The 25694-nt window shown below is 37.1% G+C and overlaps 1 protein-coding gene and 1 non-coding gene across 8 annotated transcripts in view; one reads left to right on the top strand and one right to left on the bottom strand.

The window, feature by feature from the left end:
* DCDC2C (doublecortin domain containing 2C) overlaps positions 1-25694 on the top strand; it is a 178454-nt gene that overhangs the window by 115386 nt on the left and 37374 nt on the right. For 4 of the 7 annotated variants that reach the window (XM_058287930.2, XM_058287929.2, XM_071211873.1 and 1 more), the window contains exons 9-10: positions 6364-6429; positions 12172-12213. In XM_058287930.2, the coding sequence (XP_058143913.1) occupies positions 6364-6429; positions 12172-12213 (108 nt within the window). Of the gene's footprint in view, positions 1-6363; positions 6430-12171; positions 12214-15131; positions 15252-25694 lie in introns of all 7 variants that reach the window. The other 3 variants (XR_009183470.1, XR_009183471.1, XM_058287928.2) reach the window with 2 other exon arrangements.
* LOC111761260 (small nucleolar RNA SNORA31) lies at positions 15136-15268 on the bottom strand. The gene has a single exon (XR_002794672.1). It is a non-coding gene; the product is annotated as a small nucleolar RNA SNORA31 (small nucleolar RNA).

The raw sequence follows: 25694 nt of genomic DNA, 5'->3' as shown, positions 1-25694 counted from the left end.
GGACATGATTCCTTTGACTGGTTTAAATTCAAAGGAGTTACATTTATCTGATTAAACAAGATTAGGGCTTTGATTCAACCACATCATTAGGGCATGGAGGGTTGAGTCCCTGCCCCCTTGGTGGGCTGTGTAAATGGACACTCAATCAAGAACACAGAAGAAATACACAGAAGAAAAAAGCTCCATAGTCATGGCAGAAGAGAGAGCTTTAATCCTGTGGCCCCAAGGAGAGAGACTAGCCATTCACCTGAGAGTTCACAGCTGAAGAGATCAGAGCCCTGAGTGTCTGAGCCCAGGAAGAATGGAGCCCTTCAGCCTACAGCTGAGATGGGAAGAACCTGGGCCCACGGAACCTTAACGAGAAAGAGGAAGGCTGAACCCTCACAGACATCACCTGCTACCTCACAGACATCACCTGCTATCTTGCTTCAACAGATGGCAAATGACTTTGGGAGACAAATCAACCTTGAGTTGGACTCTTTAGGGCCTTGTAACTGTAAACTTTTGCCCCAAATACATTCCCTTTATGTATCTATATATTTTTAAAAAATATTTTATTTATTTATTTATTTATTTATTTATTTATTTATTTATTTATTTATTTCCCCTTCCCTTCCTTCTGCCCTGATGTTTTTGCTGTCTATGTTGTTTTCTCTTTTCATTTTCTCTCCTGTAGGATTCACCAGGATTCAATCCTGGGGACCTCTGATGTGGAGAGAGGTCCCTGGTAATTGCGCCACCTCATTCCCTGGTTTCTGCTGTGCTTCACCTTGACTCTCCCCTTGTCTCTCTTTTGATGTGTCATCATTGCTGCATGACTCACTTGTGTGGGCACTGGTTCACCATGCAGGCACTTGTGCTCACCATGCAGCCACTCATGCAGGCACTGGCTTGCCATGTAGGTACGCTTTCTTTTCTTCTTTTTCACCAGGAGGCCCCAGGAATCAAACCCAGGTCCTCCCACATGGTAGGCAGAATCTCTATCACTTGAGCCACATCTGCTTCCCAAATTCCCTTTATAAAAGCCTGTGGATTTCTGGTCCTTTCATAAGTACTCCTTTTGGCTGACTAATATACCTCCCTTGGTCTCATTCCTCTTTGAGGAACACTTACCTCTCCCCTCATTTGCAGAGCTGACCTTTGGAGGGAATGGTCTCTTCTCTCTCCCTCTATGTCCTTCCCTCTTGTTTACCTCTTCTGACTTCTGCCCATAATGACACTCCAACAGGTCTTGACCTGCATGTCAACAAATCCAACAGATTTTTTTCAGCTCTCATCATAGTTGACCTTCAGGATCAATTGACATGGTTGGCCAATCTCTTTTTCTTAAAATTCTCTCTTTCTTTGGCAAGACAACCCATTTCCTAATTTTCCATTTGTCTCTCTGACCACTCACTCTCATTCTTCATTTCAGGCTTTTTTTTTTTTTTTGCTATTTTTTCCCTTTTAAAAAATTTATTGAAATATGTCACTTATACATAAACATACATAAACAATAAGTGTACAGTAACAGTTGTGAACTAACAAAACCAACATATATAACATCATACAAGACTCTTGCACCTCATCCTACCACTAATGCATTGCATTGTTAAACCTTTTTAACTGACTCAACATTGTCAAAGTATTACTACTGACCAAGGTATTTCCCCCAACTCACCCTATTAATATTATTATCTTTATATCATTTATATATGCACAGACAGAAGTATAAGTGTATACTAAAAGATGTTAACTTACAAAGCAAACATGCATCACATCATACAGGGGTCTCATACCTCAAACCTCCACCAACACCTTGCATTGTCGTGAGATGTTTTTTACTAATTATGAAAGAATATTATCAAAATCTTACTATAAATTATAGTCCCAATCTTATATTTGGTGTATTTTCCCCCAACCCACCTTATTATTATTTTAAAATATATTTTTTATGACAGAACTTGTAAACTTATAAAACAATGATGCACATGTGCAGAATTCTCAAACACCCCTCTATCAACATACCATACTGTGGTGGAACATTCGTTAAAAATAATATATACCATCTGATTGTTACCACATCCATAGTATACATTTGGCACACATTTCCCATACTGCCACACTATCAACAAAGTACATCTTGGGCATTGATGCAAGAATATTATGTTATTACTGCTAACCACAGTCTATAGGTCACTCCAGTTGTAGTCTTCCCATGCTTCTCCACATTCCCACCACCCTGCAATAGTGATGTACATTTGCTCTAGCTAACAAAGGACACTTGTGCATCTGTACCATCAACCACAATTCTCATTTACCTCTTGGTTTATTGTGCTATTCAGTTCCCAGATTATTCTCTAGCATTCTGTCAATTGGCATTTATATACCTAGACTACCATTTTCAGCCACATCCCCATTTGTAAACTAGCTGTTACTATGTGTTACTGTTCACTCTATACATTCATTTTATGCTTCTGATCTTCTACCTGGCCATTAAATGTCGGAGTTCAACAAGCATCAGGGTAGGGAATTTTTCTTCTCACACTTCCCTTTTTCCCTGGACAAAAGTCTTTCTCATATGGCTTCAACATCTAGACAGATCTTTCCTCCAAACTCCAGACACATATTTACAAGTGCTGATTTTAGATCACCCATTAGATATCCTAAGATACTGAAGCTCAGGAAAGAGAACATAATTCATAGTTTACCTTTCCTCCCATAGTGTTGACTATGCTTGGGATGTCCTTTTCTTTTCCTATTAACATCTTGCCATCTTTCAGATTTCAAAGGAGCAGTAACTTACTAGAGAAAGCCTTTCCTGGTCTCCCACAAATATTAGATCCTTCTATTACATGCTTTTTAAGGTCTGCATGCTTTTATTTGTAGCATCTATTACAGTTGTGGTTTTATGTGTGTAGTATATATATGTGTGTACATAATAAATAAATAATTAATATTTTTTTTCCCCAAAGACTCTTAAGCTTCTTAGCTTAAGCTTCTTAGTCAAGGTTCTCAAGAGAAGTGGAACTGACAGGAGATATATAAATATATATGTATGTAAATATAAGATTTATTGTATATATTTATTATATATATAATATATATAATCCTTCTACCATGGAGGATTGGCAAGTCTGAATTCCACTGGGCAAACTGCAATTTGGGAAATTCATGAAGGACTCCAGCAGAAGCTGCCTGGCTGAAGTAGAGATGGAAATTCTTTCTGACAGCTGAAATCATCAGTTTTCCCTTGAAGGTGTTCAGCTGATTAGATAAGACTTCTCTCATTGCTGAAGGCAATCTCCTTTTTTGATTGTAGATGTAATCAGCTGTAAATTTAGTCAAGGGACTAATGCTTTAAATTCCTGAAACAACCTCATAGTTACAATCAAGCCAGTGCTTGTTTGGCCAAACAACTGGACACTCTCACCAAGCTGACATATGAACTTAACCATTGCAAGGGCCATGTTTTTTAAAATACTTACTATCACTATTCTATCTCCTAACTGGAAGAAGGATACAATATGGTGAGTGGACTGAAAGGGACATAATGGGACAAAGTGAAGGAAGAATGACTTCAAGAGCCAAAATATGGAAGTCACTGATATGGACTGAAGAGATCTCCTAGGGCCAAGAGAGTGGGCACACCCATGTGTATGGAAAGCATGGGTCTGTCCTTGGGCTTGGAGGGGGCGGGCCTTCTGCCTCAGCACTTGGATGGGGCAGAAATTGTGCCCCATTGTTCAGGAAGACTAATGTCACCCCAGTGCTTGGAGAGGGTGGGGCCTGTGCCCAAGGATTTGTGGAGAGCCTGACTCCCACCCTTATGCTTGGAGGGGTGGGGCCTTCACCCCAGCACTCAGAGGGAGCATGGCCACTGCACAAGCCCTTGGGAGGGTAACCCGTGATCCTGTTTTCCTACCAATTTCTCTCTTCTGGCATGGGAATGTTTATCCTGTGCATGTCCCTCCATTGTATATTGGAAGTGGATAACTTGTCTTCTAGGTTTAATAGGTCCACAGACAGAGGAGAATTTTGCCCTAGAATAGACTACACCCATAACAGATTTTGATGAGACTTTGTACTTAATGTTGTTACTGAAAACACTTAAAGCTTTTGGGATGTTGTGATGGAATGAATACATTTTTCATGTAGAAAGAACATGTCTTTTAAGGGTCAAGAAGGTAGACTTTTCTCATTTGGAGCTAGATAGCCCAGAAAAGCCTGTTTTATAAACTTAATCCATTCTTCTGGGGATGAACCCATTATAAATAAAATCTCTTCCAGATGTTATGTCAGTTAAGGCGTGGCCCAAATGATTCAGATTGGGCTTTAATCTGGGTTCCTGGAGTCCCTTATAAGCAGAGTGAAAGTCAGGCAGAATGTTAAAAAAAAAAAAAAAGGACAGAGGGAGCAGACAGAAGCTGAAGATTAGGGAACCTGGAAGGGAATGGAGAAGCCAGGAGAGGCCACCATGTGCATTGCCATGTAACAGAGGAGCCAGGACCAAGGCTCACCAGAACCAGTTCCAAAATGCCAGTCATCAGGAAGAGAGCATTGGCTTGATGCTGCCTTGATTTTGAACTTCTCCTAGCTTCAAAACCCAATAAATTCCCATTGCTTAAGCCAATACATTGCAATTTATTTGCTTTGGGAGCTTGTGAATATTCAGAAAATTTGAATAACTGATATCTGGGTTAATCGGATTGCATTTCCTAGAATACTAACCTACAATTCTACAGAGCTTTGGAATTCAGTTCTAGCAGATTCAAGGGTCATTAAGTTGGCAGGAATTGTAGTCATTATGACTTTTCACTAGTTTAATTTCTTCCACTTTGGTCTCATGGTAAGATTGTACTCTCTATTCATTTTAAATTGGATATGGCCATGTGCCTTGACTTCCCCAATAAAACATGAGTAGAGGTAATGAGCAACACTTCCAGGCAGGGGCTTTAAGTGACAGCATGTGATTTGCCACACCCCCTGTGAATGCCGTACTTTGCCTTTGTGATCATGGAAACATGTTGAGTTTGAATCTCCATCAGTCTGATTTCCTGAGTAATTACAATGGGCTGAGAATCCCCTCACCAGCCCATAATGGATATGTAGCATATGCATTTGGTTTGTTTGTTGTCGCAGCATAACCAGCCTATCCTGACAGATACAGAAATAAAATTGAAATTGGCCCAATTCGAGTCTTTTCTCTGTCATTAAAAACTACATAAGTGCTCCTAAGACTGCAGAGATGTTCAGGGGCACCATTAAAGACAGCTCATTGCCCTTCCTTTCCTTCCTTTCCTTCCTCCCTCCCTCCCTCCCTTCCTCCTTCCCTCCTTCCTTTTGTTATTAAAAAAGGAATTTATTTATTGAGGGCAAGAGAACGCAAACAATATAAAATCAAAAGCTTATCTGGCATTTAACTGCCTTTTCTTCCTCTGCTTGTCAAATGGGAGTTGGATTTTATTTGTACATTTCCTAAGGGCTCCTATCTGTGATGAAATCCTTATGCAGAGCGAGACTATGGGGCAAATTCCTTAAGTGACTCTTGGGATAATTTTTAGGAGGGTGGGAAAATTAATACCTCAAATCTGTCTACTTCTTTCCCTTCTGCTTCGTGTGTACTACAAAATAGCCATTGCACGCGATGGTGAGTCCAGCAATTACTGAAAAGAAGCTCTGGAAGCCCATTTTGCCCATCTCAACACTGGTCTAGATCCTTCATTATTTTGTCCACAGCCAGAGGGTCTTTTTGATTTTCCCAAAATCCTGGAACTCCTTTTCCTTGACTACTCTGAAGCCCTCCTTTGTTAGGTAGCCCTTATCCCCGGCAAATTTGTGAAACATAGCATGGTAGTTTCCATGGCACGTTCCATTTTGATGAGGTCTGTTGAAACCTTGGCCGGGCTCGGACACTCAGGGGGCTGGAACGAGGAGCAGCGTGGTGGGCTCGGTGCCTTAGCACGTGAGGCTCGTTGCTTTCTTCAGGAAGTCTGAATAAGCAAAAAAGAGCGAAATAAACACTGCTGTGTGAGGAGTGAGGCCAACAGGCTGGGGAGGCTTCTGGAGTAGAGAGGAAAGAATGCCCGTGCACCTGGAATGATTGAGCCAGTCCCTTCACATGAAAGGGATGCCGAGATTTTTCTCCTTAAAGATTTCACCAACGATTTTATTCAGCAGGTTGGCATTTTGTTGGTGGGACCAAAGGTAAAATATATAGAGCAGACCCAATCTTGTATATGAAGAGACTACTCTGGGAAAACTTCAGGGACTATTTCAGTGGTCTAGAAGGCCTCACCAATTCACATGCTTTCTGCATTTTTAAAGGAATGTGATATGGGTTGAATAGGACTGAATTTAAAACAAGGCCTATTTTATCCCTAGATACCAGCTGAGGTAGTTAAAGAAGATGAAGAGCTACACGCTAACCCTGATTTCGAAGATGAGAAGGTGAGTTCATTTAATTTTCATTTTTTATTTTAATGGTTTGCGTCTATGGCACCTCTTTACCATTCTGACAAGCTGAGTGGAGCTAAGATTTGGTGGTGGAAGGCTTACGGGTCAAATGCTGGTTTGAGGACACAAACAGGCATTCTAGGTAGGCTTTACTCTGGTTCAGGTTTCTTGTGCGCCAGAAAATTCCATGAGTAATTTTAATGGCTTATATACTTTTCCTAATTACTGCTTACTGTACTTCCAGTCACAAACTTAGAAACTTTTTTCCAAGAAATATTTTTAGAGAGGAGAGTCAGGGGAGGTGAAATACGGCAGCAGGTGTGTAGCTGGCTCCATTTTAATAGACACCATAGACATTCCTATTTGTGGTTAGTCCGGGTTGTGTAAATAGCATGTTTTCTGGGGGCAAATAAGAATGCCTGCAGTATATGCTCTGTAGATGGCAGCAGAAGCCAGCACAAGGAGGCTGTTGGGGGTGTGGTGTCTGTGTTTGTTTGCTCTTTTTCCTATCCAGACATTTTAGATACATCATTAACACAGAAAGCATGCTTCTGCGGTACTCTCCGAAATTACGTGACTCATCTTCTACATAAAACATGTCTAATTGGAAAACAAAATTTACTTTAAATATACAGTTCATGTAGCTAAGCAATAGACTTAAATTTTTTTTTTTTTAATTTTAGTTTTTCCTTTTTTTTTTTTTTAAGCAATAGACTTTTGGAAATTTATTTTCATAATTCTAGCTCTAGTTTTCTTTTCAAGGTGGTTTCTTGTTTTTCAGTGTTGGCCCTGGGCAGGAGATTATGTAGTAAATCTGGGGTATCAAGTCTGAGTCTATTCTGATGCTGAGTATTCTAGAGCTGTAGATAACCTTGGGGACACAAGCAAACTCCCAAGTAACCATTTTCTGCTCTGAAACGTGCCCTGCGGCTTGCAGGCTTGGGAAATCAAGGAGCAGGACACATGACTCGAGGAGTTGCAGCTACTCAGAGTTGTCCCCTAGTTCTTTGCCCAACTTGAGAAGGGGTGTTAGTGGGAAAGCGTCCTCAGGAAGTCTGTTCAGGGCTTTAAAAAACATCAAAGAAGCATATAATGTAAAACAGCCAGGATATAATTCCTTCAAAATGATTCTTTTTACCTCCCTTATTTTCTTAAAAGGTTTTGATTTGAAGACAGGTTTTAGTAAAAGGTATACAGTCTGTATGTAGAAGACTAGGGAAAACTTCCAAAATGCGAGGAATTAGATAATATTTATTTGCTTTGGTAGCAGAGTAGGATTGCATTATGAGAGTAAGAGTTACAATGGAGACGATATTTGTCCTGGAGGGTTAGACAAAGAAGGGTAAGAAAAAGATCACTTTTTTACTTTGGGGACAAGAATATTAGAAAAGAAGACTATTCTTTTTATAGAAAAGAAGAATATTATGTTTTAGTTAGAACTTGAGTGTCTTATTTTAATAGGAATAGGACATGACAGGCATTTTGGCTACACTGATTTTGTATCACTTTAATACCTTTTGCAGACTTGCTGTTGACCTTTGTCATCGAAGTTTTACTGACTTGTTATGCTCTAGGAACTTTAATGCATATTAGTAACTCAATATCTGTCAGTAACAGATTCAATTTCTTAACATGAATCCAAGTGTCTTTTTCAATGTAAGCAAGATTATTGGTGTAATGGCAAACCCAAGGCACCTAGTCTTTAAGTATCTGGGCTAAGAATCTAAGCCTTTGGTGAAAGAAGATGATATGGAATAATCAAACTTCTACTCTCATACCCAAATAAAATAAGGAAGGGAAAGGATAGAGAAAACAAATCTATTTATTGAGCACTTACTATGTGCCAGGCACTGTGTTAGTACCTTTCACAAATGTTATCCATTTGATCCTTCCATTCACTCTTTAGGGTAAATATTAATACCCCCATTCTAGAGATTAAAAGAAGTGTATGACTTCTAAGGCTTAACTAACTTGTCAATATCACACAGGAAGTAGTGGAGCTTGGATTTGAATCCAGTGTTGAAGGATCCCAAAGCTGTGCATTTTCTTCCCACTGAATCATGTTGGTTAGCATAGAATTTCCCAGAGGAGGGAAACGGACTTTGGCCCAGTGGTTAGGGCGTCCGTCTACCATATGGGAGGTCCGCGGTTCAAACCCCGGGCCTCCTTGACCCGTGTGGAGCTGGCCATGCGCAGCGCTGATGCGCGCAAGGAGTGCCCTGCCACGCAGGGGTGTCCCCCGCGTGGGGGAGCCCCACGCGCAAGGAGTGCGCCCGTGAGGAGAGCCGCCCAGCGTGAAAAGAAAGAGCAGCCTGCCCAGGAATGGCGCCGCCCACACTTCCCGTGCCGCTGACGACAACAGAAGTGGACAAAGAAACAAGACGCAGCAAATAGACACCAAGAACAGACAACCAGGGGAGGGGGGGAATTTAAATAAATAAATAAAATCTTTAAAAAAAAAAAAAGAATTTCCCAGAGGAAATATTTACTGTATTGGACTTCACAGTCTGTTCTTCATGGATGTAATTGCTATGTTAGTCTAACTTGTTTTAAATAGTAAGATGTTCTGACAATGTTTTAGTTCTGTAAGTTTCATACTCCTTCATCTTTGCTTCCAGCATGACGTGGAACAAAGCTCTGTTGGCATGTTTTGGCCTTTTTGGTTGAAATATCCCATGGAGTTGAAGACATTTTGCCTTAAAAAAACTAGCGCATGTTATTTGAGGGCTCAGAATGTGAGCAAACATTTTATGTGCATTATAGTAGCTAATAATTTTAAAAAAAGAATACTAAATCAACATTTCCTGGCCAATAGGCCACAATGATCCAAATCTGCTGTCAATGAACTTAGTTTCACTTGACATTTCATTTGTATGTTCATTTGATCAGTCAGCCATGTGACATTTGTTTGATATTGACTATATACAATTTTTTAGGCTTGTTATGATTGTGCTTTTATAACCTTACCTGCCCTTCACAGTGTCTTTATGTAATAGGTATTTAATAAATATTTGTGGATTTGATTTGACCCATGACTAAGTTGCTTAAATTTAAGCATATAATCCTGGAGTAAAATGATAATTATTTTGCAAAGTAAAATTTTTATTTAAAAAATGTATATATTGTATTTCTGATGTGTGATCAAAGGGATTTCTGTTGTCATTTTAGGCATTTAGAACAACCCCAGCTTAAAGTAACTATTTAAATATGGATATTATGATCATATTCTCCCCAGCCTTTTAGCCTAGAGAATTGTGGACAAGCGAATTTATTTTGTCATTTTGTATATCAGTGACATAGAAGTGGGAGAAATCAAAATCAAAAGTAAAAATAGAGCGATGCTTTTACATGGCATTGCTTCATCTTGAGAACACTTTAGAATTGTTAATTAACCATTCATGGCACTTGGACAATATTTGGCACTTTAATGATATTTTTCATCTTAAAAGTGGAATGTTATCAATATTAAGTAATTTGAAAAGTTCTTCAGTGAGGTAATGAAGATGAAAGATTTGCCCCCTTTACCTGTTTCAAATTGTGTTCATTGCACACGATTTTAATTAAATTGGATGCTTGAGAACTGTCTGAATCAAGGGAGCCTGGAATTATTTGTCTCAAGTTCTTAGTGCTCCACTTTTTTTGGGATCCTGGATTGTAAATGCTTTATGAGCAAGCAGCACTTTTTAAAAATATATGTGACCTGCTAGCTTTGCTAAGCGATGTGCGAAGGTTTTGAAAAAATACTATTCCTTTCCAAAGGAATCTGAAAGATAGGAATGGCAGTACTGAAAAACATACGTGCTGATCATGTATTTAGAGGTCTCCAAAGTTGATATGAGTTTCCTAACCTTGGAGATATTTAGGTGTAGTCTGCACACTGATGTTTTAGAGAAAATTTATGCATAGGAATGGTTGGGTCATGCATGGCTTTAAGTTTTTATCTGACTCTGAGATCTGATTGCTGGCCTATTACTAGTTTTTTGAGATTTTTATACTTCTAGAATATAAAAATTTCATGGGTAGTTTTATGTATTCTGTGACATGAAGAGAGAGAGGCAGGAAGGGAGATTGGCTTGAATATTTTTGGGAGTATTTTTCCTTGCTTTGTACTTTCCCAGAGCCTTTTCTTGTGCTGTTCATGCTGCCTGGAATTCCTCTGCCTAGTCTCTACCTTTTCCATCTTCCTTTTCCACCCACCAAGGCCCCATGCCACCGCCAGCCTCTTCCTGAGGGGTTCAAGGTCCTCCACTGATCCCCGGCTGTATTTTGATCATATTTCTTAACGTTATTTAAATCATACTTGGGCTTTTATTAGAGTTATTTCTGTACCTATACAACCCTCTCTGACAGATTTAAGTATTTGAAAGAAATCATTGTGTTTAATTAATTTTATTGTCATCTTTAGAATCTTTCACATTGCCTGACACACAGGAATAAATCAATAAATGTTGAATTAGATCAAGAACCTTGAAGATACTAGGTACCTGTTACATGACAGTGGAGGCAACATGGGGTGACTTAAAGAACACAAGAGGCTGGGGTATTGCACAACCAGGGATGACCAGTGATTCTCGATAGAGAAGACTGAAATCAAGCTGAATGTTCAATGAGTTTCCAAAGGCTCCATCTTAAAGAGTAATCATTCCCAAAGATGTAGCATTTCTCTATGTGAAAATGAAACTTTTCTCTTTGAGAAAATACCATAAATAAAGTAAAAAGTCAACCAAAATATTGAGGAAAATATTTGCAACACAAAGCAAATTTTCCTGATTTACTAATAGTTCATAAATCATTAATACAAAACAGTCCAATAAATAAATAAAAAAAAAGGCCAGTGAAATGAATAGGAAATTTACAGGAAAGAAATACAAATTTTCAAAATACAGAAGTGGGAAAGGATGTGGCTCAAGGGGTTGGGCCACAGTTGGGTTCAGTTCCAGGTGTCTCTTAAAAACAAAAACAAAAAACAAATGAAAAAACCAACTCAGGTGTGCCTATGTGGCTCAGTGGTTGAATGCCAAAAACCCTCATAACCCTTCCCCCGCCACTATATATATATATATATGTATATGCCAACATCATTCCTAGTTAAAGAAAGGTAAATGATTAACAATGAAATTAAAAAAAAAATCTGGTCTGTAGGATTGACGTGGGAAAGATGCAGAAAAGAAAGATGCAATGCTTTTTAACAGGGCTGAAGTATAATTTGGTGCATCCTTTTGGAAAAGCATTTTTGTTCTTTCTATTCCATAGCCATGAGTATCCCACAAATAGACTCATTGTTTGAAATAACAACCACAAAATAAGGAACAAATGAAATATTCATCAATAGAGGGCTGGTTGATTAATTACTATTTCATCCATATAATGGAAAACACAACAGTGGGGGTAGACCTGAATGTACTGAAAGGGCGAGAGCTCTAAGATATTTTATTAAGTGAAAGAAAGTTGAGGCACAGAACAGAAAATTGTAATATGTTCTCTTTTCTATAAAAATATTTAATAAGATGTATATTAAAAAAATGAAATTAGAAGGGCCCAGTTCTTGGCAAATTAGATGACAGAAGTAGCAGTAAGGATGAGATTAAAGGCTTTAAGAGAACTATTGAATGGTGGTTATAATAAGAAAAAATTTACCTACCTAAGAAGGTGAGAGGAGATAGGAGAGCGTGAAGACTGATTTTACAATATCCTTTTCAAAAATAGTTGATTATTATATTATTTTTTTAATAATAGGAAAAAGAAGATGAAAGGCTTTATGAAGATAATGAAAGAAAGGTTTGTATCAACAAATTCTGTTGCTTTGCATTTCCTATTTGGCAGACAGACATAGGAATTTCTAATCTAGAACTAACAGGATAATCAATGGATACTAAAATCTCATCAGGTGCCTTTTAGGAATATCACTTCTACATCTCCATTCTTTATGCCATGGCTCTCTTCCTAGAGTTAGAATACAAATCCAGAGAAAAAGAAGCATTATTAAGGCATTTCAAATAGGTGGCCTGATCCACTCAAACACAAATAAAAAATATGAGAGGGAAAAGTTCTTTGCTGCAGTGCATTAGGTGACTCCCTCCATAAGTTATCTGCAAGCAGGCACCTTGTGGCGTTCACTAATATTTTTCAGGAGGTCATAAACCCTGCACTTTCAGACTCTGGCCATTAAGCTAAGGATAAATGTGTCAGCATGGAGACGGCTCAGAAAGAAGACCGGCTCCCCAGTAGCCCATGGAGCTTACAGCGCCCTTGGGTCAAGATGATGGCTCTTGCAGGGCTCCTGTGCCCCATGGTGGCAGGTGACAGCGGTTCCATCTCTACAGCGTGGCTCTGCCTTCTGCTCAGCAATCCCCCTATCCTAAGTAGGATCGAGTTTTCATCGTTGTTTGTTAAATGACTGAGTGATGATAATGCTTTTTGTCTGAGTACACAAGATTTTGTTTATTCCTTAGTTCGCTTAGATACCTCATTATTCCATAAATAACTTGGGCCATAAATAACAATCTATGAGGTTATCTAATCCAACCCAGCATGAGGACACTACCTGGGATTTGACATCCCAGTGTTCAATTCATCACAACAGTTGTCTGACCTTGGTATAATTACTTAAAATGCTCAGAACCTGTTACCTCATTTCTTCAAAAAGTTTGTTTAGTCATAAAATCAACCTCCAGAACCAAAGATAATGTGCTTAAAATATGTTCAGTGCTATCTTTAGTATGTTTATTATTAGAAATAACTGAACTGTGAAAGAATCCTGTCAGTGTTCTAGGGGAGAGGAGCCCACACAGAAGCTACAATACTGTCTGTGAACACATTTCTGCGCAGGCTACCATAGTGATAGAGCACTAAAGCCGAGTTTTAGCTCTCTCATGAACTTGCTCACCATCTTTTGTGAAGTAATTAACCTCTCTACACTTTAGTAATTTAATCAACAATTACTTTACCTGTTTATGGGTTTTCTTCCCTCTCAAGAAGTTGGGACAGTGAATTTGAAAGTTCTTGAAAATGAGAAAATATCTATGCTTAAAGTGGTATTTGTATTATTTATCCTTAAGCTAGATAATGAATGTGTTCTTCACTTTGAAATTAAACACTTTGGGCATTCTCCCACCCTTGACTGCCTTGTTAAAGTTATAATCAATTTTGCTATCTGGCACTCATTAGAATCATCTGCAAATCTCTCAGTCAACCAACTAATCTGCACTGTTCTGGTAAAATAATAATTTCACTTTATAATGATGTGCCTGTAAGCTTAAACAGTATCCAGTATGGTTTTGGTTTAAGTAGTTCTTTGGAAAATTTCTCATTTGTTTGGCATATATGTTTCTTTCTCTTTTAATCAGAATATTTTTTTCAAATGTGATGGAATGATAAAAGTGTAAACTTGGACACACGTAAACTGTATGACTATCAATACAAACTTTTACTTCTCTGATCCTCAGTTTCCTTATCTGTAAAATTGGGACAATTCCCCCTTGTGAAGTTAGTGTAATAGTAGAATATTCATAAAGGGTCTTACACAATGGCTTGGAAATAAATTACTATTTTTCAGTCTAATCATGATTACTAGCAGAGGTTCAAAGTCCTTGAAAGCAGAGACTATTTATATTTGCATTTTTCTTGGCATCTGGCACACACCAATCAAGGCCTTCTTCATTGCAGGCATTAATTATATATTTTTTTAAATTAAATTTTCTATGGTAGCTTTAAAATTAACTTTAGAATTAAGATTATTTTATAAAATTATAAACAAGTCACACTTACAGTAGAATAATCAGCAAATACAGAGAAAAAAGTAAAAACACTGGATTCTGCTCAGAATATGTATTCTGTGAGACTGTTTTCCAGTTTACAATTTTTTAACATAGCACATTAAAAGGGTCACAACTTCACTGATAATAAAAATCTATTTTAAATACTTTGGATTAATATTGGATCAATATTAAGGATATTTTTAACATCAACCTTTTTTTCAATGTTATTTTATTTATTTAAAATAACTCTGATAATAACTTTCTGGTACACAATAATAACAAAGAAATTCAGAATACAACTAATGTGAAGATTTTTTTTTTTTACTACAAGATATAGTACTAACATATGGATCGCTTCTGATTCACATGTATCAAGACAAGTTGTCAGCAGAGACAAGTTCCAAGCACATGAACATGAAATGATAATTGTGAAAAGTTTTTTCAAAGACTGCAGAAACCAAGTATAATTTGGTATAGTTAAAAAAAGAACCATAAGTAAGATTTTTAGAATTTATATTTATCAATTTATAAAATGGCCTATTACCCGTTAGAGATACATTTTATAAGTTTTATGCCAATGTTATGTGTGATTAGTTGTTGATCAAGGTAAAGTCATCTCAAATGCATGTTGAAGGCAGCTTTGGACCCTAACTCAAAACCCATGAAGTATCATTTGTTAAATGCATTCACCATGACAGAAAAAGAGCAGGTTTTGTCTGCTTTTAATGCGTTTGCAGTTTAGACCACTGGAGAAACAAACCTACGTGGAAGAAGAGAGAAAAATTAGCAAGCAACACCTGAATAGAGCTCATGTCTGTTATTAAATATTATAAATATTATTTCTTGGAATACATGTAAACTTTATTTATTTGTTTGTTTGTTTGTTTACAAGTTTATTTCTGAGTTGCAAAGATTATTTCCCCTTCCCCGTGTTTTTAGAATTTCCTGTATTCCCGCATTCAATCTTGGCTGCTACAACCAGACAGACAGAAAGCGCGAGGACCTTCTTTTTCTTGCAGCTGTAGTGGAAACCTTAGCAGCAGACATTAACTGCTCCAGGTCTGTCAGAGACGCATCGTACTCTTTTTAAGTGTATGATTTAGTGTTACTTGTTCTGATGATATCTTGATGTATGTAAGTGGGAACATTTGAAATATAAGTATACAATCGAGAATTGCCTCTTTAGTTTCTGATTTAGAAATGAAGCATTGAGAAACGTTTTTTTTTTTTTTTTTTTTTTGTCTGTAGAGTCTAGGTTGTTTGCCCTAGGCTAGAATTAATGGATAACATCCTTAAAGTGGCGAGGATTGCATCTTTCCTATATGTTTCCTATATGGAAGTACTATGTGTTTGGGCACGTTTGTAATTTAGTCTTTTTGACCAAGAATGCTCTGTTGATAGTCCTGGGCTGTTGAACCAGAACCAACCCTCCCCAGGTGAGAAAAGTTGGCAGGTATATCATCAGATGATGTCTTGTTTGGCATTGCTGTGCAGATGCATGTAACTTCACATTGAATACCCCCCTGATTTCCTGTCTTCTTTTAAATTTGATGGGAGTGGGGGACACACCATTCTCTTGAAGAAATGCTTACATTACGGTGCCAATTCTCATATTCGCTTCTAGGTTTATTTTCCTGGCCTGATCTTTCACCTGTTTCCCAATGTCATATTTCTAAATATTTTTCAAGTTGCCTGTTACAAGGGACTTTTACATTTCCCCTTCTAGTCATTTCATGATGCTCTTTTCTTTAAGCAAATTTTGCACCCCATTTTAATCAAGTTATTTTCAAACACTGCTTTTTTTTCCTTCTAATTATCTCCAAGTTATTTTATGTGTGCATTCAAATTTCCAACAACTTTCTCCTGAATGCCTTCTGTTTATTTCTTCTTGCGAAACGGTCAATTCAGCGCCTCATGTAGAACCATACCTTTTGGTCATACATCTCTTCCTTCTCTAATAAGGAGCATTCTTGCTCAAAAAGTTCTTAACTAACTAAATTGGGGCATTTTTACACTAAGGTTTGGTCTAGGAAAGAGAGATTTTGGTCCTCACATAGTTTAAGTCTTCAATGTTCCATGTTGCAGTAAATAATTTTGGTAGAGTACTTACTGAACAGGAGTCATCACTTACTGATTAATGTTATATGCCATTGCAGGTTTATTTCCTTAAAAAAAAAAGAACCATACTCTATTTTGTTTTTAATTTTCTTGTCATTTCGACCCTGCTTCAAATCATATTATTTTGAAATTCCTTGAAAATTGAAATCTCATAGGAACAATGAAGGGTCTTGGAAGAAATGGAGACTCCCTATTATAAGCATAATATGCTTATTTGGTTATGCCATGGGTTGGAAACTTATACCTGATGCAAGCCTGAGATAAGATCAGGTAAAAAAAATGTAAGTAGTAGATATGTTACTAGCTATAAACTGAGCAATTAAACTATGAAACTTTTCTTAAATGATCACAGTAGTGGTTTAGATCAATTAGCATAAATAATATTTAAATGATTTAACATACGTAAAAATGCTAAACTCAACATTTGACACTTTCCATCACCTACAGCTACTGATGAAAACATCACTTAAGTATCTTGCTGAAGTAAAATGCACATGCAAATCCATAACAGTAATTTACTCTCTTTGTGTGCTTTATCAGTCAAATCAGTACAGGGTTTTCATTTAATTAATAATGCCAGAACTGCCAATAAAACCAGGGTTTTTTGATCTAGCATTGTCTCTGACTCAGGATTTTTGCGACAAAATGAAAACTGCATTGATTCTTTAATTGATTTTTAAAATTCATTGCTTGCCCAGTGTCTTTGCTATTTTTTTTCTCTTTATCATCTTGATACCATTCTGTCACCACAGCTAAGTATTTTATTGCTTCCTGAAGAGACAAGGTCAATATTGATCAACACTGGAGTCTCAAAAGCTAAGTGTAAGTCATCAATAATGCTAAGTGGAATAACAGTGAATTAAATATTAAGTAATGAAAGTTTTAGAGAATTACAGAGTTATAGAAAAAGGTTGGATTCATCTATGCTTGGAAAGCTTTTTTGGGTTAAAATAGAAAAAATGCTTTATCTCAACCACAATTGTAAATATATATTCTATGTTGTGCTCTTCATTAATAAAATTCAGGGTATTTAATTGATGTTTTGTAATAGAACTGACATGGGTAAAACAATTGATCTTTTCTTATGACGGGCTCCACTGAAACAGTTTTGTTGTAATCATGACAATTTTTAAAATTGTGGCTAGGAACCTGAAGGAGGACAATTAGCAAGGGAAAAAAGAACAACTAACACAGGCGAGTTTTCACTACCATGCTTTCCATCCTCAAGGTTCCATAACTTTGTTTCTGGGTTCTAGCCATGAGGTCTCAAAATCTAATCCTCCTTCCTATTCTTCAGTTGACCTGGATTCCTTTTCTGGTATCAACCAGGCTTGACAATCCTTGCACCTCTCGTAATCCCTTTGTTTGCAGCCATCCTGGGTTCTATTCTGAGTCCCAGTCAGTGGCTCTCTAACCCTTCCAACAAATCGCCCACTCTAAGCTGCTGCTTCTGAGCAGAGTACAGAATCAAGGCAACTCCTTTAGGACTATTAGCACCGAGTTTTTCTCTTTCTTTCAGATATACACCTTATTTATTTGTTGACCTTGACACTGCGAAAGGGAAGGGGAGTGAAATGAAAACCTAGAGATGATCAGTTGGGCCCATTGTTCCTCATCAACTTTTATTTGGTCATTAATTCTTTTATTTTTTTTTTCATTCACCAATTGTCCACAATATTATCTGTTAGAGAAAGTTAAATAGATGAACTAATACTTTGAGCCACCTCCTAGGATGTAGACAAGGGATTTTAATTTGAGCAAATTCTTAATTAATAGCTTCTATATAAGGTCAACATTGATACCTTCCATGGGGTGAGAGTAGATTAAAATATTTAATGTAAATTAATGCTCAACTTGTAATACCTAACTAGCATAAATAAGACATGGAGGAAAAAGAAATTATCCTTCTTAGTTCAGCTTGATGATCTTCTCTGTGCTGAGTGAATCTATCTCCTGGGAGCTGGGGTAGCGTAATCCTTTTCTGTTCTAGATGAGTGGTAGTCCTATCACACTTTTGTTGGCTTGAGCATAAATCACCGTAGTCACAAAGGGGAAGCATTTTATTTACATTTACTTGGTTTTCCACATAAGCTACAGAGATGCTATCAATAACTTTTTAAACATTTGCATTATTTTAGATTATGAGAGTATATGAGGTTAAGTTACAGTATTTGGGGACAGACCAAACAAACTGGAGTTTAGGTTTGTGTAACCTAGATATGGCCATAAATGTAGTTTTGGGATACAAAAAGTAATGTTTTAAAAAAGTTCATTTTTGGGAACACTTAATGATAAATCTTTATTGGCTGGCTATACCACACTCTGTGAAGGTACTTGTAGGTGAATTCATTACTTTCTTATACCCTAAATGGACAGATATATTTTGGAGAAAAAAAATATCATCTCCCATGTGTAGGTTGGAGGAAAGAATTTCAGAAACATGAAGAGGAAAGAGGCTTGGAGGTCCACAGGCACTTGAATTGACAAGTTAGATTGTTCAGGAGCCTTTTTATTTATTCCACATATTTTCTGTGAACCTGGCAGCTTTTCCCCAAAAGAAAACTAAAATAAGAAATAGCTGATAGCTGTAATGCAGGGCTGGGGTTTGCTATTAAGATTGCACGAATATTCCATAGACGAAGTAATATAATATCAGTTCAGGTCAAGGCATTTATTTCTTATTTATTCATCTTTAGGGTTTGTCTATATTGATGTTTGGAAGAGAGGGATCTATAATAATACAAAACAGTGTAAAATTCACATTTTCTATTTATAAACAGAATGTGTAGGAAAAACCAGGATATTTGAGGTTGTGATATATCAAAAAGCAAATTTATACCTTGCATTGAAATGAACTAAAAAATACATTGCACAAATTGGTAAATTTTCATAGACCTAGAATGCACGTGAATTTTAGCAAGCCATACATACATTTGGGGTAGGGGTGAAAACATGCCTAAATCTCCTTCAGTTTAAAGTTTTCTCTCTGAAACCCATGCAACATTCGTTCAAGATGAAGCTCTTGTCACTGCTGCCCGAAGATTTATCACGTAGTTTTGGACCCACAACTGATAAATAAGAGTTGTAGCTGGCTCCTTGTCTTCCTTCGTCCATTAGTAGAATATATTGGGTGAACGGAATCTTAAAACTCTGAGCCAGATGCACCCCTAGAAATATTCTTCTTCAATTTCCCCCCCCCACCCCGATATTACTGAGAAGGAAATGGAAATATCTCTTTGCTTCTCTCATTAGTATACAGTTTAGTAATTTCCTTATTACAATGGAATTATTGTGAACCAATTCCAATTCCAAATGTCCTTTGGGGCCTCTTCTTTATTCCATGCCCATTTAGGTGTACATGACTTGGTACAAGGTTCAGACACAGTAAGACATAGAAAGATACAAACTTTGTCTCCCAATTTATGAACTTCTCTGTTTCTCAGTGTCAGAGAGCTGTGCAGAAAGGCTGCAGGCCTGTGGAGGGCAGGCTAGCTAACAGGAAAGGGGGTCAAGACCCTGTTTTTAAGGCAACGCTTCTGTTCTTGCTTGTGATGTATACAAATATGTAAATAAAAATAGAAAATCAGATTTTTTTAAAATTAAAACTTTATAATGCTACCTAAATATGTGGAATTGTTACCTCTTCTTTCTTAAAAGAATATAAATCATAGATCAGAAACTCAACTTGCAAATGGGGAACTAGGAAATTGTGGTTGTTTTGATTTTAAGTCCTTGTGGAGTTGATGTAAATGTAGAAAAAACAGGCTCCTAAAACTACTACCAGAACTAATGTACAAGCATCATCTATTTATTTTGTAATATGCTAGATGATTTTATTGGTACTCTATATCAAATTTTGATGTATTAAATGTACTAGAACAATAGTCCTGAAACTTAATCTCCAGACCCCCTTATACTCATATATTACTGATGACCCCAAAGAGCTTTTATTTAAGTAGGCTATATCTATCAATACTTACTGTATTAGGAATTAACCATGAACAAATGTGAAAACGTTTATTCATTTATAAATATAAATTTATAAATATAATAAATATAAATATGAATTATAAATTCATTTATAAAGTTATTCATTTATAATTAACTCCAATCAACTCATTACATGTTAATATAAATAACATATTTTTATGAAAAATAACTTTTTCCAATAAAAAAATCAGTGAATACAGTAGCTTTATTACTGTAAAATGGTTTTACAGTGAAAACTATTGTTTTTACACCAGAAGTGCAAATGTCAACACAGTGAAGAGAGCAAGCAAACAAGTCTTAGTAGTATTATGAATATAATTTTGACTTTGCTGACCCTCTGACAGATTCTAGAAGATCCTCAGGGATCTGAAGATCATTTTTGAGAACCGATGCATTTAACTAGAATGGCGGTGGTGGTGATTTTTAATAGTATAAAACAATTCCTTTTCAATAGAAGATTCTTGGATAATAGGCCTCATTTAAGCAGAAGTTCCTCAAGCACTTGTTCATATACTGGAATAACAGATCATTAAGTGAGGAGTTACAGAGTAGAAGTTAAGTGCAGGATCCCTAGGGGCACATCAGTGTGGGGATAATTTCCTGCTATGTCACTCACTAGCTGTGCAACCTTGAGTTACTTAACCTGTCTTAAGCCTGAGCTTCCCCATTTCTAGATTGTGGGTAATAATAGCGTGTAGGAGTTATTTGGAGGATTAAATAACAATTCATGGGAAGAACTGGGAACATAGTATGAATTCAATAATTTTTTAGCTATTATTATTTGACAGATGAATTTAAATTATTGGATGCTAGAACACATTTCTTAATGTTTATGAATCAGGAATTAAGAGGAAAAACATCTCAAAATTATCATATATCAGTAGAAAAGTGATCCTTGTATTTACATAATTAGAAAAAAAGATCATGTCCATTGTGTAAAGCTACATTCTCTAGAAATTCGCTTACAATGGGAGGGGCATTAAGTGACATAGAGCCTACCCATCTAACTGGAGCTGGAAATTTTTCCCGGTAAGTTGTCCTTTGGCTTCTGAATAGGAAATTCACAAACACTATATGCTGTTCCTCCTGATACTGAGCTGCAGTCCTTTCCCTCTGTGAGTGCATATTGACTCCAGGTTTGCTTGGTTTGACTCCATTTCTGAAAACAGTTCCCTACATTTTATCTGTCCCCTGCAAAATTCCCCAATCACTAGCCCCTCTAGCCAGACAAGTATACTGGGCACAACTCCTTTTTAGGATCAACTGTATGTTAAAAGCACCTCTGAAAAGGGCAGAATGAACTATTTGACTTCAGCAGACGTTTTCCTATCGCAATATTTTAAGATAAGTATCCCCTAAACTTCATATTCCTTATGCCTTGATGGCTAAGATCAACTCAAAAGACTTCCTATAGGAAAGATAGCAAGTGTTTATTTCTCCATTCACCTAACCCATTGGTGGAGATGAAATTAGATGAGTGTGTTTTTCTTCATGAAGCCATGCTGAATTTTTTTCAAGTTCTTGTAATTTCTCAAGATGCTTCAATTGCATCTTTTGGGAGACAGGATCTAGGTTAGATTTTAATCTATAAATTCTAGTCCTGACCTTTTCTACTCTTTTTTAAAAGGACTGGTAGCATGTATCCTTTCACCTATCTTTCACCAATGCCAGTGTTTCTAGAAATAAATGGAAGTGCCTTTCCAGTGGATTCTGGTAATTTTACAGAGCACTGGTATGCAAATCAGACTTGCACCTTTAAATGCAAACAATGTGGTTAAGACGAGTTCACCCTTGGAAAGAATTTTAGGATGACTTTTAGCTCAGCATTGCTGGAGTTGTTAACCTTTTTAGGCAATGGTTTCTTTAAATTCCAATGGAGAAGAACTTACCCTTCTTTCCTAAATGAAGCCATGCTCTGTTCTTCTTTAAAATTTCTTCATTCCTCAACTCTTGAGGGACCATGTGCCTGTATCTACTTTTTCCCTTGTTGGTATCATCCTTCTCCCTCTCTTGAAATCTTTTGTTCTACTCTCCTGCATGCAGAGGTGTCATCTGCTTTGAAAAGTTGTTCCTGGCCTTTCCAACACATGCACCTACCATATTATGATCTCTCCATTTATTTACCTAAAATATTTAATTGTCATTTGCTTTGTGAAGATTGCTCTACTTGCTTTTTTTGTCAGGTTTTCCATGTCAATAGTTGATATACACTAACTCTACTCTTTCCCTATCCTCTCAGTAGCCCCATGAGATCTGGTTCTATAGCTGATGTTCTAGTGTTGCCCTTTTCTCTCATAACCATTAAAATCAGTGATCATTTCTTCATCTACTCTATCCTTAAAATCTCTGGGGTATAATCCTTACTTGACACAGCCTATCAACTCAGCCATAAAACTCTTCCATTTCATAGAGTGAACAGCTCTTGGCTCTTATCCCTGCACAGTGATTTCTCCTGTCCTTTCATGGGCTTTTCTTTTCACCTTTGCCCACCCCCAAGCAGATTCATTCTTACATTCTGCCTCTTCTCTTTGTTCTTCTCTTTATTGCTTCATTTCATAGGTGAGCTCAATCCTATGGTTCTGAAAATTATTTTGCTTTTCCTGACCTCTCACTCTTGTCCCAGTTCTGTTTCCAAGTGCCATTTCAGCCCCACCTCTTTAATGAAACCTCCGATGACTTCAAACCTGATTATACTTTCTTCTTCCAGACCTTCCACAGCAGGAAGAGTCTAAATCTCGTGATTTTTATAAAGCCCTGCATTTGCATTTCAATATTGTTCTTCATCTCAAATAAAACAAGTCCTAAACATCATCAGATAAATTCGTTCTTCTCTCCATCAATATGCTAGAGAGGCATGAGCTCGTTCCTTGGCTTCCTAACCTGTCGCCAGTGAGTCATCCAATTCGTTCTTCCCAGTGCCTTTGTGTTGAGACCCCCTCCCTCTTCATTCACGCTGCATCAGTGCTAGTTAGTCATGACCTCACACGGTTCTCCCTGACTCTGTTACCCCTGTGTAAGGCTGGTCTTCTACATTTCCCCTTTTAGTTAGGTCATGGCTGTGTGCAAAACGTTTGTTTTCCTGGTTCTCCTCATGAAGTTCATGCCAACATGATTTAGCAATTCTCTGTCTCTAAAAGCTAACCCTCTCCAACATTATTCCCCAACAGAGAGGCTTTCTTCCTGCCACACTAATCTCTGCTGTGTCCAAAACCCATGCCATATCCTTTCTTAGGGCCCTACATAAGTCTGATCTCTTTTGTGAAACTGACACTGACCATTTCAGACTTTGGTGATTTCTGAAATCCTGATCAACTCAGTCTGTATTAACATCATTGTCAACTTAAGTATTTAGTCATTTGGTATGTGTTTCACATTTATTAAGTGCTCAATCAGACTGTAAATTCCTTGAATGTAAAGACCAGGTCTTCCATGTCCTGGTAGCCTGTCATGTGTTGGTAGAGGCATGGGCATGTATGAGGTGCTCAAAAGATAATTTGTGATTGGCCTTTGGTATTTCTAGGAGATAGATATTGAAAACAATGATTAGAAGTGAGATTTTCCTTCATTTTTACAAAGGAGCTGCAGTTTTCTTTATTCTTTTTTAGTGCTGAATAATTGAAGAACTAATTTTCCATTCCTCTTCATGCCTTGCCCATTATTTTATTTCTTGCTTTTGCTTTCCTGGTTTCTGGTTTTTTAAAACTCTCCTTTAAGGACAGAAGTTGAAATCCGTGAAGGAAGGACTCAGTAGAAGAAGATATATATTTTTAAGAAACATTTTCTTATTGTATTTACACTTGATTTTTTCCTGAGACCTTAAGTATTATGTTGTCATCAATATTTACTGAAATCCTGTTATTTTCCCAGTAAATAATTTTAATATCAAAAGGAAAAATTTTGATTTTAATAGATCTCATTTCCTTTGCCCTGTAGGAAAGGAGAATACTCTTTTGAATATATACATGATATATAAATAAGAAAGACTCATTATTACAATACACATTTAGAACAGATCCTTAACATTTTTTTGAAGCGCTTCTACTTGGGGCTGTACTTATAACTGAAGAAGCTTTACCTTAAAAATTTTAATGTTGCTATCTTTTCCCACCATCTGGTCTCTTGGAGAATTATAATACAGACTGAGGGAAAATAGACTTTCCGCTGGATTATTTGTGGCATTTCTAACTAGGTTTTTTTAGATGAGACTAGATGGGTATTCAAAATTTAGAAATATGAACTAAAATAGGGATGAATACAACCACTGACATATGTGGAATTAACTTGTATTTTTCCGCCCATATCAATAACATGCATTATTGAAATTCAAGGAAATCCCCAAATGAGCCCAGCCAAGGAATGCTTTAATCTTCACTCCCCTATCCCCATCCTCAAGAAATCATTTACAGAGCTCATAATAAATAACACTCCTTTTTCTGTCTCTGTTTAATCTCTGACAGGTAATACTGAGGAGAGAGAGTGGAAATTATAGACTGGTTAATCTAGGAATTGCATATAGGATCCAAGGTAACCGGGAAGAGCCTCAAGGGGTGTCGTCGGCTAGAAGGAGGCTTTACTCAGGTTTTCTATTATCTTCTAGGATGAGCTAGAACTCTCATGGTGGAGAAAGTGTCAGCGCGTAATTTATAGTGCTTATGAAGAAAAATCTAATCGCTCCAATTAAAAAAAATGTCATACCTAGCCATGTGACTGGGGTGGATGTTTTTGGTGAATCTATTTCTTCAGTGGCAAATGGGAGCAAAGTTCAAAGAGATGTTTTATTAGTGCAACCTTTTATCAGTTGCTACTGACCCTGAAAAACACTGCAAAGGATGAATGTGTCATCCAGTGCCTGTATTTCCAGTCCAGTGCTTCTGTGAAATGTTTTAGCAAGTATTTTATGACGTTTTAAAGTACGTGACTAGGTTTTTACAAATAAGTTTTTTAGAGTTTAGATAAAATATCAGCTAGAGAAACAGTCTAAATTAGGTGTCCAGAGATGGTCAACAGTTAAATTAGGATGCTGATAAAGTACAACAAGGGTAGGGAGGGGAAGTAGCTCAAGTGATCGAGTGCCTGCTTTCCATGTATGAGGTTCCAGGTTCGAGCCCTGGTACCCTAAAAACAAAATAAATGAAAAAACCAAAAAAAGTATACCAGGAGCAGAAAAGGGTCTGTATTAGCCAAAGGGGTGCTGATGCAAAATACCAGAAATCAGTTGGTTTTTATAAAGGGTATTTATTTGGGGTAGAAGCTTACATAAAGCATAAATTACTTCCCTCACCAAAGTCTTTTGCCGCCTACTGGAGCAAGATGGCTGCTGACGTCCGCCAGTGTTTAGGCTTCCTGGGTTCCTCTCTTCCTGGGGCTTGTTTCTCTCCTGGCTCAGCTGCTCAC

The sequence above is a fragment of the Dasypus novemcinctus genome, chromosome 25 (assembly GCF_030445035.2).
Source record: "Dasypus novemcinctus isolate mDasNov1 chromosome 25, mDasNov1.1.hap2, whole genome shotgun sequence".
NCBI lineage: Eukaryota > Metazoa > Chordata > Mammalia > Cingulata > Dasypodidae > Dasypus > Dasypus novemcinctus.
Note: the sequence above shows the minus strand (reverse complement) of the source record. Positions and strands in the feature narration are given on the sequence as shown.